Source organism: Anopheles coluzzii, chromosome 2, assembly GCF_943734685.1.
Source record: "Anopheles coluzzii chromosome 2, AcolN3, whole genome shotgun sequence".
Lineage (NCBI taxonomy): Eukaryota > Metazoa > Arthropoda > Insecta > Diptera > Culicidae > Anopheles > Anopheles coluzzii.
The window spans coordinates 26,039,335-26,053,048 of NC_064670.1; the positions used below are offsets into that span (position 1 = coordinate 26,039,335).

The 13,714-nt window shown below is 51.2% G+C and overlaps 1 protein-coding gene across 1 annotated transcript in view; it reads left to right on the forward strand.

Annotated features, from left to right (window-relative positions):
- The window catches only part of LOC120948527 (uncharacterized), a 35,506-nt gene that overhangs the window by 5,803 nt on the left and 15,989 nt on the right, over window positions 1-13,714 (forward strand). Inside the window, 4 exon segments of the mRNA XM_049607200.1 lie at window positions 27-6,238; window positions 6,674-7,108; window positions 9,719-10,477; window positions 10,913-13,642. Coding sequence (XP_049463157.1) covers window positions 27-6,238; window positions 6,674-7,108; window positions 9,719-10,477; window positions 10,913-13,642 — 10,136 coding nt within the window.

Below are 13,714 nucleotides of genomic sequence, written 5' to 3' on the forward strand. Positions count from 1 at the left end.
GCTAATGCTCTGTCTCCTCTTCCCAGTGCCCCGGAACTATCGTGCGCCCCGGTTTATGGAGGGCCTGAAAGCGGTCATGACGGACGAGGGGCTCGTCTCGTTCGAGTGCAAGGTGATCGGTTTCCCGACGCCCATCCTGCGCTGGTACAAGGACGGCCGGGAGCTAAAGCCGGGGGACGTGTACCATCTGACCGGTGTTAACTCGCTCGGCTCGTACTGCTGCGTGGCCCGCAACAGTCTCGGCGAGGCATCGAGCACCACCTTCCTCTCGGTGAACGACATCAAGGCGCAGCTGAACGAGGAGGAGTGGCTAAACCTGCTGCAGGTTAATCAGGCGCCCGTGTTCAAGCAGGGGCTGAACAGCCGCGATGTCAACATTTCCGAACCGTTCCGCCTGACGGTGGTGGTAAGCTCCGTGTCGAAGCCCACGGTCTGCTGGTACAAGGACGATCTGGTGGTGGACGGTTCGGACAACTGCAAGCTGACGGCGGACGACAGCACCTACACGTACCACCTGGACGTCGTGGTGGCCCAGCTGGACGATCAGGGCGAGTGGAAGTGTGTGGCGTCGAACGAGTTCGGCCAGGCCGGCACGTCCTGCTTTGTGAAGCTGATCATACCGAAGCACTACCGGAAGCCGAAGTTCCTGGAAAACCTGAAGGCGGTGATGCTGCGCGACGGCACGGTCAACCTGGAGTGCAAGGTGATCGGCGTGCCGCAGCCGGTGCTGAAGTGGTACAAGGACGGGACCGAGCTGAAGCCGGGCGACATTCATCGCATCATTACCGGGCAGGACGGCAAGTGCTGCTTGGGCACGTACACGTGCGAGGCGGTCAACTGCATGGGCTCGGTAAGCAGTACCGCCTCGCTGCACGGCTACGACGGGATAGCGGACGAAGGGCCGCTCCCACCGGATGGAGCGGCTGCTGGCCCGCTAGTGAAGGACGCGTCCCTGTCCACCATCCACGAGGAGCGCACGTCGCAGATGTTCGATACGGCCGCGTCGTACGAGAGTGCGGCCAGCAATGGGCGGGGCGAGATCTCGTTCACCTTCGACGGCAAGGAGGTGTCGGTGTCGCTGTACGAAACGCCCGAGCTGACGAACGACGAGGCGCTGCAGATAGTGCAGATGTTTGCCGACCAGCTGCACCAGAACATTAACGAAAACGAAAACGTGACCAGCCTGCCGTCGCTGCGGTTCGTGAAGGAAACGTCCACGTCCGGGCAGCTGGTGATGGAGGCGCTCGTCATCGACGTGCCGGTGGTCGAGGACAGCAACGTGTTCGAGGACGATCGGCGCACCGACTTCGACATCGACGAGATGCACGACGAGAACACGTTCACGTTCGAGAGCGGCATCGCGTCGTCGAAGGTGCGGACGCACCGTCAGAGCAGCGGCGAGCATGACGAGTTCCGCAGCATGACCCCGTCCGACCACTCGGACCTGGAGCAGGACGTGATGATGAGCATACTGAGCCGGGACAGTCTGCCCGTACTGACGAGCCCGGCCAAGACGACGGACGGAGGAGCAGCGTCCGGCGGTGCGGATACGGTCGAACGCTTGCTTTCGCTGGTGGAGACGGTCGTCTTCCATCTCGCCTCGATACGGGAGGAGGTTCGCAATCAGACGGACCTTGCCATGACGCCCAGCTTCTTGGAGCGAAGCGAGAAGATTTTGGCCGACATCTTGTATCCGGTGCAGCAGCTGCACAAACAGCTGGCCGGCCGCCCGGTGGTGCTGGAGAACCTGCTCGGCCCCGTCGAACATCTGGCCCGCGGGCTGAGCGTGGTGGAGAAGTGTGTGCAGATCGGCGGGTACAGCCGCACGTTCGTGTACCGCACGAGCGTCTGCATTGTGGAGGGCTGCGGTAAGCAGATCCTGAACTGTCTGACCGATATGCGGCTGCTGGCCGGCCAGCAGCCGGAGGCGGACTTTGTCACCCAGCAAAAGATCTACATGGCGCTGCTGGAGGTGCAGACGAGCATCGAGTCGGCGCAGGAAAGCATCCAGTCGCAGCGCATCCTGCAGGAGGCGGACTCGGTCGCGGCGATGCAGGACCTGTCCAGCATCGTCACCAATCGCTCCATCTTCGAGGACATCGATTTCATCCTGAAGGCGGATGAACCGATCGGCGGCCTGCAGATCAAAAACCTGCAGATCACGGTGCTGGAGTTCGAGAAGTCGCTCGCCACCATACTGACGATCGTTTCGCAGTCGGACAGCTGCAACGTGCGGTCGGAAATTGCCCGCTTTGGGCTGACGGAGGTGCTGCTAGAGCTGAAGAACAAGACGGAGGTGCTGCTGGTGCAGAGCGCCGAGCAGCGCCAGCAGCGAATCGTGGCGGAGGAAATGAAACCGGCCGTTACCGAGCTGAGCAGCCTGGTCGAGCTGGTCGAGGCGAGCGCATCGTACGCGGAGGTGATCACCTGTCTCAACGATATGTTTGTGCCGCTGGAGGAAATGAAGGCGGCCCTGTCGAAGCTGTCGAGCGAGCTGCGCCATGTGCCGGAAAGGGAGTACAGCAGCAATCAGGCGCTCGAGCAGCAGATTGAAGAGTTTTACGAGATGATCGTACACCTCAAGGAGGAAATACAGCGCACGAGCAAGGAGTACACCCGCAATGGGGACGTGTTTGTGCGGCTGGAAGATTGTCTCAATCGGCTGTTTTGCATCCACACGGCCGATTCGATCGACGACGAGGAGTGCGCTCGGATGGAGATTGTGCTGATTCAGCTGCTGATGAACCATCTGACGAAGCTTGAGCTGGCGCTGCAGGAGAAGTCCGAGCAGGAGATGCTGTCATACATGTCGACGGCTTTCCTGAACGTGCATGACAATTTGCAGCACTTTAGCTATATGCGCTCGAACAATAAGTACGAGAAGATACGGCAGGACATACTGCAGCACGCCAGAAAGATGGTGTTTTTCCTGATTGAAAGGGAGTCTTCCGTCACGGCGACGGAGGAACGCCGCAAGGCCATCTATGAGATTGCGCTCTTTTCTATCCATAACGATTCGGCACGGATGAGAGAAGGTTTGGAGAAGGATTTCTCCGAACTGCTGGGAGATGCTGACAGTGCTCACCGGTTGCTGAAATGCTTGCATGAGTTTGACGAGTGTGCAACTTTGTGTTTGAAAACTCACGAGCAGTCCGTATTTGCGGACAATGAGGCAGCGTTTGCATCTTTGTTGAAGTTGGCAACTGCTATGCGCCAGTCCTGTGAGACGGTGGAAGATCAGATCATGAATAATTCATTCGATCATTGCAAGGTTTTAACTTCCTTGGAGTTTCTCCATGCTGCTGCGGACGATTATTCGCAAAGTAATGAAAACGGTATGGCTCTGCTGTGTCAGAACTTGTGTGAAGATTTGAATCTGTTGATAATGACTGGTAAGCGAAAGCAGGTAAAGAGTACGGATATTAGTGAAACTGTATCAACGAGTACACTAGATTCGCTAAAAACAAGCGTGATAGAAATCAGAAAAACTATGCAAGCTAAATCATCTACGCTAAACATCGAGCAGCCACTCAGTGCTTTAGAGTGTACGATCAACGAGCTTGGGGATCAGCACATGCAGTTGGATAGTGTTGAGCTGATGAATGCCATTGCAACTCCTATTGCGAAGGTGACCGAGACCTTGAAGAACATCGATCTGCAGTCGGCTCATGTAGAACCGACGGTAGTGATGGAGGAATGTTTGCTGCAGATGTGCGAGTCGCTTGAAAAGGCACAGTCTGACCATTCATTGGAACAGGCCAAAGAGGGCACAGTTCATAGTAAACTGCTCGAGACGGTCACTCATGTACAGCACGACATCCGCGAGTGTATCCAGATGGAGAAGGACACTCGGGCCAAGGCATCTCAGATGCAACAGGGCGCTCTGGAGTCGCTGAAGCAATCGTTGTCTGATGTCCAACAGCTCATCCAGACAGAGATTGTAGCGAAGGAGGTGTCGAAGCCGTTGTTCGCTTTGGAGAGTACGATCAACGAGCTCGTCGGCCAGCCTATGAAGCTTGAGAGCATTGAGCTGGTGAATGCCATTGCAACTCCTATTGCGAAGGTGACCGAGACCTTGAAGAACATCGATCTGCAGTCGGCTCATGTGGAGCCGACGGTAGTGATGGAGGATTGTTTACTGCAGATGTGCGAGTCGCTTGAAAAGGCACAGTCTGAGCATTCATTGGAACAGGCCAAAGAAGGCACAGTTCATAGCAAACTGATCGAGACGGTCACTCATGTACAGCACGACATCCGCGAGTGTATCCAGATGGAGAAGGACACTCGGGCCAAGGCATCTCAGATGCAACAGGGCGCTCTGGAGTCGCTGAAGCAATCGTTGTCTGATGTCCAACAGCTCATCCAGACAGAGATTGTAGTGAAGGAGGTGTCGAAGCCGTTGTTCGCTTTGGAGAGTACGATCAACGAGCTCGTCGGCCAGCCTATGAAGCTTGAGAGCATTGAGCTGGTGAATGCCATAGCAACTCCTATTGCGAAGGTGACCGAGACCTTGAAGAACATCGATCTGCAGTCGGCTCATGTGGAGCCGACGGTAGTGATGGAGGATTGTTTACTGCAGATGTGCGAGTCGCTTGAAAAGGCACAGTCTGAGCATTCATTGGAACAGGCCAAAGAGGGCACAGTTCATAGTAAACTGCTCGAGACGGTCACTCATGTACAGCACGACATCCGCGAGTGTATCCAGATGGAGAAAGACACTCGGGCCAAGGCATCTCAGATGCAACAGGGCGCTCTGGAGTCGCTGAAGCAATCGTTGTCTGATGTCCAACAGCTCATCCAGACAGAGATTGTAGCGAAGGAGGTGTCGAAGCCGTTGTTCGCTTTGGAGAGTACGATCAACGAGCTCGTCGGCCAGCCTATGAAGCTTGAGAGCATTGAGCTGGTGAATGCCATTGCAACTCCTATTGCGAAGGTGTCCGAAACCTTGAAGAACATCGATCTGCAGTCGGCTCACGTTGAACCGACGGTAGTGATGGAGGATTGTTTGCTGCAGATGTGCGAGTCGCTTGAAAAGGCACAGTCTGAGCATTCATTGGAACAGGCCAAAGAGGGCACAGTTCATAGTAAACTGCTCGAGACGGTCACTCATGTACAGCACGACATCCGCGAGTGTATCCAGATGGAGAAGGACACTCGGGCCAAGGCATCTCAGATGCAACAGGGCGCTCTGGAGTCGCTGAAGCAATCGTTGTCTGATGTCCAACAGCTCATCCAGACAGAGATTGTAGCGAAGGAGGTGTCGAAGCCGTTGTTCGCTTTGGAGAGTACGATCAACGAGCTCGTCGGCCAGCCTATGAAGCTTGAGAGCATTGAGCTGGTGAATGCCATTGCAACTCCTATTGCGAAGGTGTCCGAAACCTTGAAGAACATCGATCTGCAGTCGGCTCACGTTGAACCGACGGTAGTGATGGAGGATTGTTTGCTGCAGATGTGCGAGTCGCTTGAAAAGGCACAGTCTGAGCATTCATTGGAACAGGCCAAAGAGGGCACAGTTCATAGTAAACTGCTCGAGACGGTCACTCATGTACAGCACGACATCCGCGAGTGTATCCAGATGGAGAAGGACACTCGGGCCAAGGCATCTCAGATGCAACAGGGCGCTCTGGAGTCGCTGAAGCAATCGTTGTCTGATGTCCAACAGCTCATCCAGACAGAGATTGTAGTGAAGGAGGTGTCGAAGCCGTTGTTCGCTTTGGAGAGTACGATCAACGAGCTCGTCGGCCAGCCTATGAAGCTTGAGAGCATTGAGCTGGTGAATGCCATAGCAACTCCTATTGCGAAGGTGACCGAGACCTTGAAGAACATCGATCTGCAGTCGGCTCATGTGGAGCCGACGGTAGTGATGGAGGATTGTTTACTGCAGATGTGCGAGTCGCTTGAAAAGGCACAGTCTGAGCATTCATTGGAACAGGCCAAAGAGGGCACAGTTCATAGTAAACTGCTCGAGACGGTCACTCATGTACAGCACGACATCCGCGAGTGTATCCAGATGGAGAAAGACACTCGGGCCAAGGCATCTCAGATGCAACAGGGCGCTCTGGAGTCGCTGAAGCAATCGTTGTCTGATGTCCAACAGCTCATCCAGACAGAGATTGTAGTGAAGGAGGTGTCGAAGCCGTTGTTCGCTTTGGAGAGTACGATCAACGAGCTCGTCGGCCAGCCTATGAAGCTTGAGAGCATTGAGCTGGTGAATGCCATTGCAACTCCTATTGCGAAGGTGACAGAGACCTTGAAGAACATCGATCTGCAGTCGGCTCAAGTAGAGCCGACGGTAGTGATGGAGGATTGTTTGCTGCAGATGTGCGAGTCGCTTGAAAAGGCACAGTCTGAGCATTCATTGGAACAGGCCAAAGAGGGCACAGTTCATAGCAAACTGCTCGAGACGGTTACTCTTGTACAGCACGATATCCGCGAGTGTATCCAGATGGAGAAAGACACTCGGGCCAAGGCATCTCAGATGCAACAGGGCGCTCTGGAGTCACTGAAGCAATCGTTGTCTGATGTCCAACAGCTCATCCAGACAGAGATTGTAGTGAAGGAGGTGTCGAAGCCGTTGTTCGCTTTGGAGAGTACGATCAACGAGCTCGTCGGCCAGCCTATGAAGCTTGAGAGCATTGAGCTGGTGAATGCCATAGCAACTCCTATTGCGAAGGTAACAGAGGCCTTGAAGAACATCGATCTGCAGTCGGCTCATGTGGAGCCGACGGTAGTGATGGAGGATTGTTTGCTGCAGATGTGCGAGTCGCTTGAAAAGGCACAGTCTGAGCATTCATTGGAACAGGCCAAAGAGGGCACAGTTCATAGTAAACTGCTCGAGACGGTCACTCATGTACAGCACGACATCCGCGAGTGTATCCAGATGGAGAAAGACACTCGGGCCAAGGCATCTCAGATGCAACAGGGCGCTCTGGAGTCGCTGAAGCAATCGTTGTCTGATGTTCAACAGCTCATCCAGACAGAGATTGTAGTGAAGGAGGTGTCGAAGCCGTTGTTCGCTTTGGAGAGTACGATCAACGAGCTCGTCGGCCAGCCTATGAAGCTTGAGAGCATTGAGCTGGTGAATGCCATTGCAACTCCTATTGCGAAGGTGACAGAGACCTTGAAGAACATCGATCTGCAGTCGGCTCAAGTAGAGCCGACGGTAGTGATGGAGGATTGTTTGCTGCAAATGTGCGAGTCGCTTGAAAAGGCACAGTATGAGCATTCATTGGAACAGGCCAAAGAGGGCACAGTTCATAGCAAACTACTCGAGACGGTTACTCATGTACAGCACGATATCCGCGAGTGTATCCAGATGGAGAAAGACACTCGGGCCAAGGCATCTCAGATGCAACAGGGCGCTCTGGAGTCACTGAAGCAATCGTTGTCTGATGTCCAACAGCTCATCCAGACAGAGATTGTAGTGAAGGAGGTGTCGAAGCCGTTGTTCGCTTTGGAGAGTACGATCAACGAGCTCGTCGGCCAGCCTATGAAGCTTGAGAGCATTGAGCTGGTGAATGCCATTGCAACTCCTATTGCGAAGGTGACCGAGACCTTGAAGAACATCGATCTGCAGTCGGCTCAAGTAGAGTCGACGGTAGTGATGGAGGATTGTTTGCTGCAGATGTGCGAGTCGCTTGAAAAGGCACAGTCTGAGCATTCATTGGAACAGGCCAAAGAGGGCACAGTTCATAGTAAACTGCTCGAGACGGTCACTCATGTACAGCACGACATCCGCGAGTGTATCCAGATGGAGAAAGACACTCGGGCCAAGGCATCTCAGATGCAACAGAGCGCTCTGGAGTCGCTGAAGCAATCGTTGTCTGATGTCCAACAGCTCATCCAGACAGAGATTGTAGTGAAGGAGGTATCGAAGCCGTTGTTCGCTTTGGAGAGTACGATCAACGAGCTCGTCGGCCAGCCTATGAAGCTTGAGAGCATTGAGCTGGTGAATGCCATAGCAACTCCTATTGCGAAGGTAACAGAGGCCTTGAAGAACATCGATCTGCAGTCGGCTCACGTTGAACCGACGGTAGTGATGGAGGATTGTTTGCTGCAGATGTGCGAGTCGCTTGAAAAGGCACAGTCTAAGCATTCATTGGAACAGGCCAAAGAGGGCACAGTTCATAGCAAACTGCTCGAGACGGTCACTCATGTACAGCACGACATCCGCGAGTGTATCCAGATGGAGAAAGACACTCGGGCCAAGGCATCTCAGATGCAACAGGGCGCTCTGGAGTCACTGAAGCAATCGTTGTCTGATGTCCAACAGCTCATCCAGACAGAGATTGTAGTGAAGGAGGTGTCGAAGCCGTTGTTCGCTTTGGAGAGTACGATCAACGAGCTCGTCGGCCAGCCTATGAAGCTTGAGAGCATTGAGCTGGTGAATGCCATTGCAACTCCTATTGCGAAGGTGACAGAGACCTTGAAGAACATCGATCTGCAGTCGGCTCAAGTAGAGTCGACGGTAGTGATGGAGGATTGTTTGCTGCAGATGTGCGAGTCGCTTGAAAAGGCACAGTCTGAGCATTCATTGGAACAGGCCAAAGAGGGCACAGTTCATAGTAAACTGCTCGAGACGGTCACTCATGTACAGCACGACATCCGCGAGTGTATCCAGATGGAGAAGGACACTCGGGCCAAGGCATCTCAGATGCAACAGGGCGCTCTGGAGTCGCTGAAGCAATCGTTGTCTGATGTCCAACAGCTCATCCAGACAGAGATTGTAGTGAAGGAGGTGTCGAAGCCGTTGTTCGCTTTGGAGAGTACGATCAACGAGCTCGTCGGCCAGCCTATGAAGCTTGAGAGCATTGAGCTGGTGAATGCCATTGCAACTCCTATTGCGAAGGTGACCGAGACCTTGAAGAACATCGATCTGCAGTCGGCTCAAGTAGAACCGACGGTAGTGATGGAGGATTGTTTGCTGCAGATGTGCGAGTCGCTTGAAAAGGCACAGTCTGAGCATTCATTGGAACAGGCCAAAGAGGGCACAGTTCATAGTAAACTGCTCGAGACGGTCACTCATGTACAGCACGACATCCGCGAGTGTATCCAGATGGAGAAAGACACTCGGGCCAAGGCATCTCAGATGCAACAGGGCGCTCTGGAGTCGCTGAAGCAATCGTTGTCTGATGTCCAACAGCTCATCCAGACAGAGATTGTAGTGAAGGAGGTGTCGAAGCCGTTGTTCGCTTTGGAGAGTACGATCAACGAGCTCGTCGGCCAGCCTATGAAGCTTGAGAGCATTGAGCTGGTGAATGCCATAGCAACTCCTATTGCGAAGGTAACAGAGGCCTTGAAGAACATCGATCTGCAGTCGGCTCACGTTGAACCGACGGTAGTGATGGAGGATTGTTTGCTGCAGATGTGCGAGTCGCTTGAAAAGGCACAGTCTGAGCATTCATTGGAACAGGCCAAAGAGGGCACAGTTCATAGCAAACTGCTCGAGACGGTTACTCATGTACAGCACGATATCCGCGAGTGTATCCAGATGGAGAAAGACACTCGGGCCAAGGCATCTCAGATGCAACAGGGCGCTCTGGAGTCACTGAAGCAATCGTTGTCTGATGTCCAACAGCTCATCCAGACAGAGATTGTAGTGAAGGAGGTATCGAAGCCGTTGTTCGCTTTGGAGAGTACGATCAACGAGCTCGTCGGCCAGCCTATGAAGCTTGAGAGCATTGAGCTGGTGAATGCCATAGCAACTCCTATTGCGAAGGTAACAGAGGCCTTGAAGAACATCGATCTGCAGTCGGCTCACGTTGAACCGACGGTAGTGATGGAGGATTGTTTGCTGCAAATGTGCGAGTCGCTTGAAAAGGCACAGTATGAGCATTCATTGGAACAGGCCAAAGGGGGCACAGTTCATAGCAAACTGCTCGAGACGGTTACTCATGTACAGCACGATATCCGCGAGTGTATCCAGATGGAGAAAGACACTCGGGCCAAGGCATCTCAGATGCAACAGGGCGCACTGGAGTCACTGAAGCAATCGTTGTCTGATGTCCAACAGCTCATCCAGACAGAGATTGTAGTGAAGGAGGTGTCGAAGCCGTTGTTCGCTTTGGAGAGTACGATCAACGAGCTCGTCGGCCAGCCTATGAAGCTTGAGAGCATTGAGCTGGTGAATGCCATTGCAACTCCTATTGCGAAGGTGACCGAGACCTTGAAGAACATCGATCTGCAGTCGGCTCAAGTAGAGTCGACGGTAGTGATGGAGGATTGTTTGCTGCAGATGTGCGAGTCGCTTGAAAAGGCACAGTCTGAGCATTCATTGGAACAGGCCAAAGAGGGCACAGTTCATAGCAAACTGCTCGAGACGGTCACTCATGTACAGCACGACATCCGCGAGTGTATCCAGATGGAGAAGGACACTCGGGCCAAGGCATCTCAGATGCAACAGGGCGCTCTGGAGTCGCTGAAGCAATCGTTGTCTGATGTTCAACAGCTCATCCAGACAGAGATTGTAGTGAAGGAGGTTTCGAAGCCGTTGTTCGCTTTGGAGAGTACGATCAACGAGCTCGTCGGCCAGCCTATGAAGCTTGAGAGCATTGAGCTGGTGAATGCCATTGCAACTCCTATTGCGAAGGTGACAGAGACCTTGAAGAACATCGATCTGCAGTCGGCTCAAGTAGAGCCGACGGTAGTGATGGAGGATTGTTTGCTGCAAATGTGCGAGTCGCTTGAAAAGGCACAGTATGAGCATTCATTGGAACAGGCCAAAGAGGGCACAGTTCATAGCAAACTACTCGAGACGGTTACTCATGTACAGCACGATATCCGCGAGTGTATCCAGATGGAGAAAGACACTCGGGCCAAGGCATCTCAGATGCAACAGGGCGCTCTGGAGTCACTGAAGCAATCGTTGTCTGATGTCCAACAGCTCATCCAGACAGAGATTGTAGTGAAGGAGGTGTCGAAGCCGTTGTTCGCTTTGGAGAGTACGATCAACGAGCTCGTCGGCCAGCCTATGAAGCTTGAGAGCATTGAGCTGGTGAATGCCATTGCAACTCCTATTGCGAAGGTGACCGAGACCTTGAAGAACATCGATCTGCAGTCGGCTCAAGTAGAGTCGACGGTAGTGATGGAGGATTGTTTGCTGCAGATGTGCGAGTCGCTTGAAAAGGCACAGTCTGAGCATTCATTGGAACAGGCCAAAGAGGGCACAGTTCATAGCAAACTGCTCGAGACGGTCACTCATGTACAGCACGACATCCGTGAGTGTATCCAAATAGAGAAGGACGCACGAGAAAAACATAATAGTTCAATTAGGAAAGAAGATAATGCGATTATGATAAAGAAGGAAAAGGAAGAGACCAAGAAAAAGAAGGAGGAGGAAGAGGATAAGGAGATGAAGGAAGAAGAAAAAGCTAAGAAGACTAAAGATGAAGAAGAAGCCAAGAAGATGAAAGAAGAGGCTGAAGTCAGCAATAAGAAATCAGAAGAGGAATATAAGAAAAAGATAGATGAAACAGAAACTGAGACAAAGGCAGAAGAAAGTAACAAAAAGAAAGAAGAGGAAGGGGCCATTAAGAATAAGAAAGAAGAAGAAGCTATACAGATTAAGCTTGATAAAGAAAAGAAGGAAGCAGAAGAAATCAATAAAAATCTGAAAGAGGAAGAAGCCAAGAAAAATCAGATAGAGCAAGAAGCCAAGAAGAAGCAGGAGGAGGAAGATACCAAGAAGAAGAAGGAAGAAGAAGCCAAAAAGAAGAAAGAAGAGGAAGAAGTTAAGAAGAAGAAGGCTGAAGAAGAGGCTAAGAAGAAAGAAGAGGAAGAAGTTAAGAAGAAGAAGGCTGAAGAAGAGGCTAAGAAGAAGAAGGCTGAAGAAGAGGCCAAGAAGAAGAAGGAAGAAGAGGAAATCAAGAAGAAGAATGAAGAGGAAGAAGCCAAGAAGAAAAAAGAAGAGGAAGAAGCCAAGAAGAAAAAAGAAGAAGAAGCTAAGAAGAAGGCTGAAGAAGAGGCTAAGAAGAAGAAGGAAGAGGAGGATGCCAAGAAGAAGCAGGATGAAGAAGCTGCCAAGAAGAAGAAGGAAGAGGAAGAGGCCAAGAAGAAGAAGGAAGAGGAAGAAGCCAAGAAAAAGAAGGCTGAAGAAGAGGCTAAGAAGAAGAAGGAAGAGGAAGCTGCCAAGAAGAAGAAGGAAGAGGAAGAGGCCAAGAAGAAGCAGGATGAGGAAGCTGCCAAGAAAAAGAAAGAAGAGGTAGAAGCCAAGAAGCAGAAGGAAGAGGAAGAAGTCAAGAAGAAGAAAGAAGAGGAAGAAGCCAGAAAGAAGAAGGAAGAAGAAGAAGCCAGAAAGAAGAAGGAAGAGGAAGAAGCCAAGAAGAAGCAAGAAGAAGAAGTCAAGAAGAAGAAAGAAGAAGAAATCAAGAAGAAGGCTGAAGAAGAGGCTAAGAAGAAGAAGGAAGAGGAAGAAATCAAGAAGAAGGAAGAGGAAGAAGCCAAGAAGAAGAAGGAAGAAGAAGAGGCCAAGAAGAAGATGGAAGAAGAAGAAGCCAAGAAAAAGAAGGCTGAAGAAGAGGCTAAGAAGAAGAAGGAAGAGGAAGACGCCAAGAAGAAGCAGGAAGAGGAAGCAGCCAAGAAGAAGAAAGAAGAGGAAGAAGCCAGAAAGAAGAAGGAAGAAGAAGAAGCCAGAAAGAATAAGGAAGAAGAAGAAGCCAAGAAGAATCAGGAAGAGGAAGCAGCCAAGAAAAAGAAGGAAGAGGAAGAAGCCAAGAAGAAGAAGGAAGAAAAAGAAGCCAAGAAGAAGAAAGAAGCGGAAGAAGCCAAGAAGAAGAAAGAAGCGGCAGAAGCCAAGAAGAAGAAGGAAGAAGAAGAAGCCAAGAAGAAGGAAGAGGAAGAAGTAAAGAAGAAGAAAGAAGAAGAAGTCAAGAAGAAGGCTGAAGACGAGGCCAAGAAGAAGAAGGAAGAGGAAGAAATCAAGAAGAAGAAGGAAGAGGAAGAATCCAAGAAGAAGGCTGAAGAAGAGGCCAAGAAGAAGAAGGAAGAGGAAGCAGCTATGAAGAAGAAGGAAGAGGAAGAATTCAAGAAGAAGGCGGAAGAAGAGGCTAAGAAAAAGAAGGCTGAAGAAGAAGCCAAGAAAAAGAAGGAAGAAGAAGAGGCCAAGAAGAAGATGGAAGAGGAAGAAGCCAAGAAGAAGAAGGAAGAGGAAGAAGCCAAGAAGAAGAAGAAAGAGGAAGAAGTCAGGCTGAAGAAGGAAATGGAAGAAGTTAAGAAGAAGAAGGCTGAAGAAGAAGCTAAGAAGAAGAAGGAAGAGGAAGCAACCAAGAAGAAGAAGGAAGAGGAAGAAGCCAAAAAGAAGCAGGAAGAGGAAGAAGCCAAAAAGAAGAATCAAGCGGAAGAGGTCAAAAAGAAGCAGCAAGAGGAAGCAGTCAAGAAGAAGAAGGAAGAGGAAGAAGTTAAGAAGAAGAAGGCTGAAGAAGAAGCCAAGAAGAAGGAAGAAGAAGAAATCAAGAAGAAGAAGGAAGAGGAAGAAGTCAAGAAGAAGCAGGAAGAGGAAGAAGCCAATAAGAAGAAGGCTGAAGACGAGGCTAAGAAAAAGAAGGCTGAAGAAGAAGCCAAGAAAAAGAAGGAAAAGGAAGAGGCCAAGAAGAAGATGGAAGAGGAAGAAGCTAAGAAGAAGGAAGAGGAAGAAGCCAAGAAGAAGGTGGAAGAAGCGGCTAAGAAAAAGAAAGAAGAGGAAGAAGCCAAGAAGAAAATGGAAGAGGAAGAAGCTAAA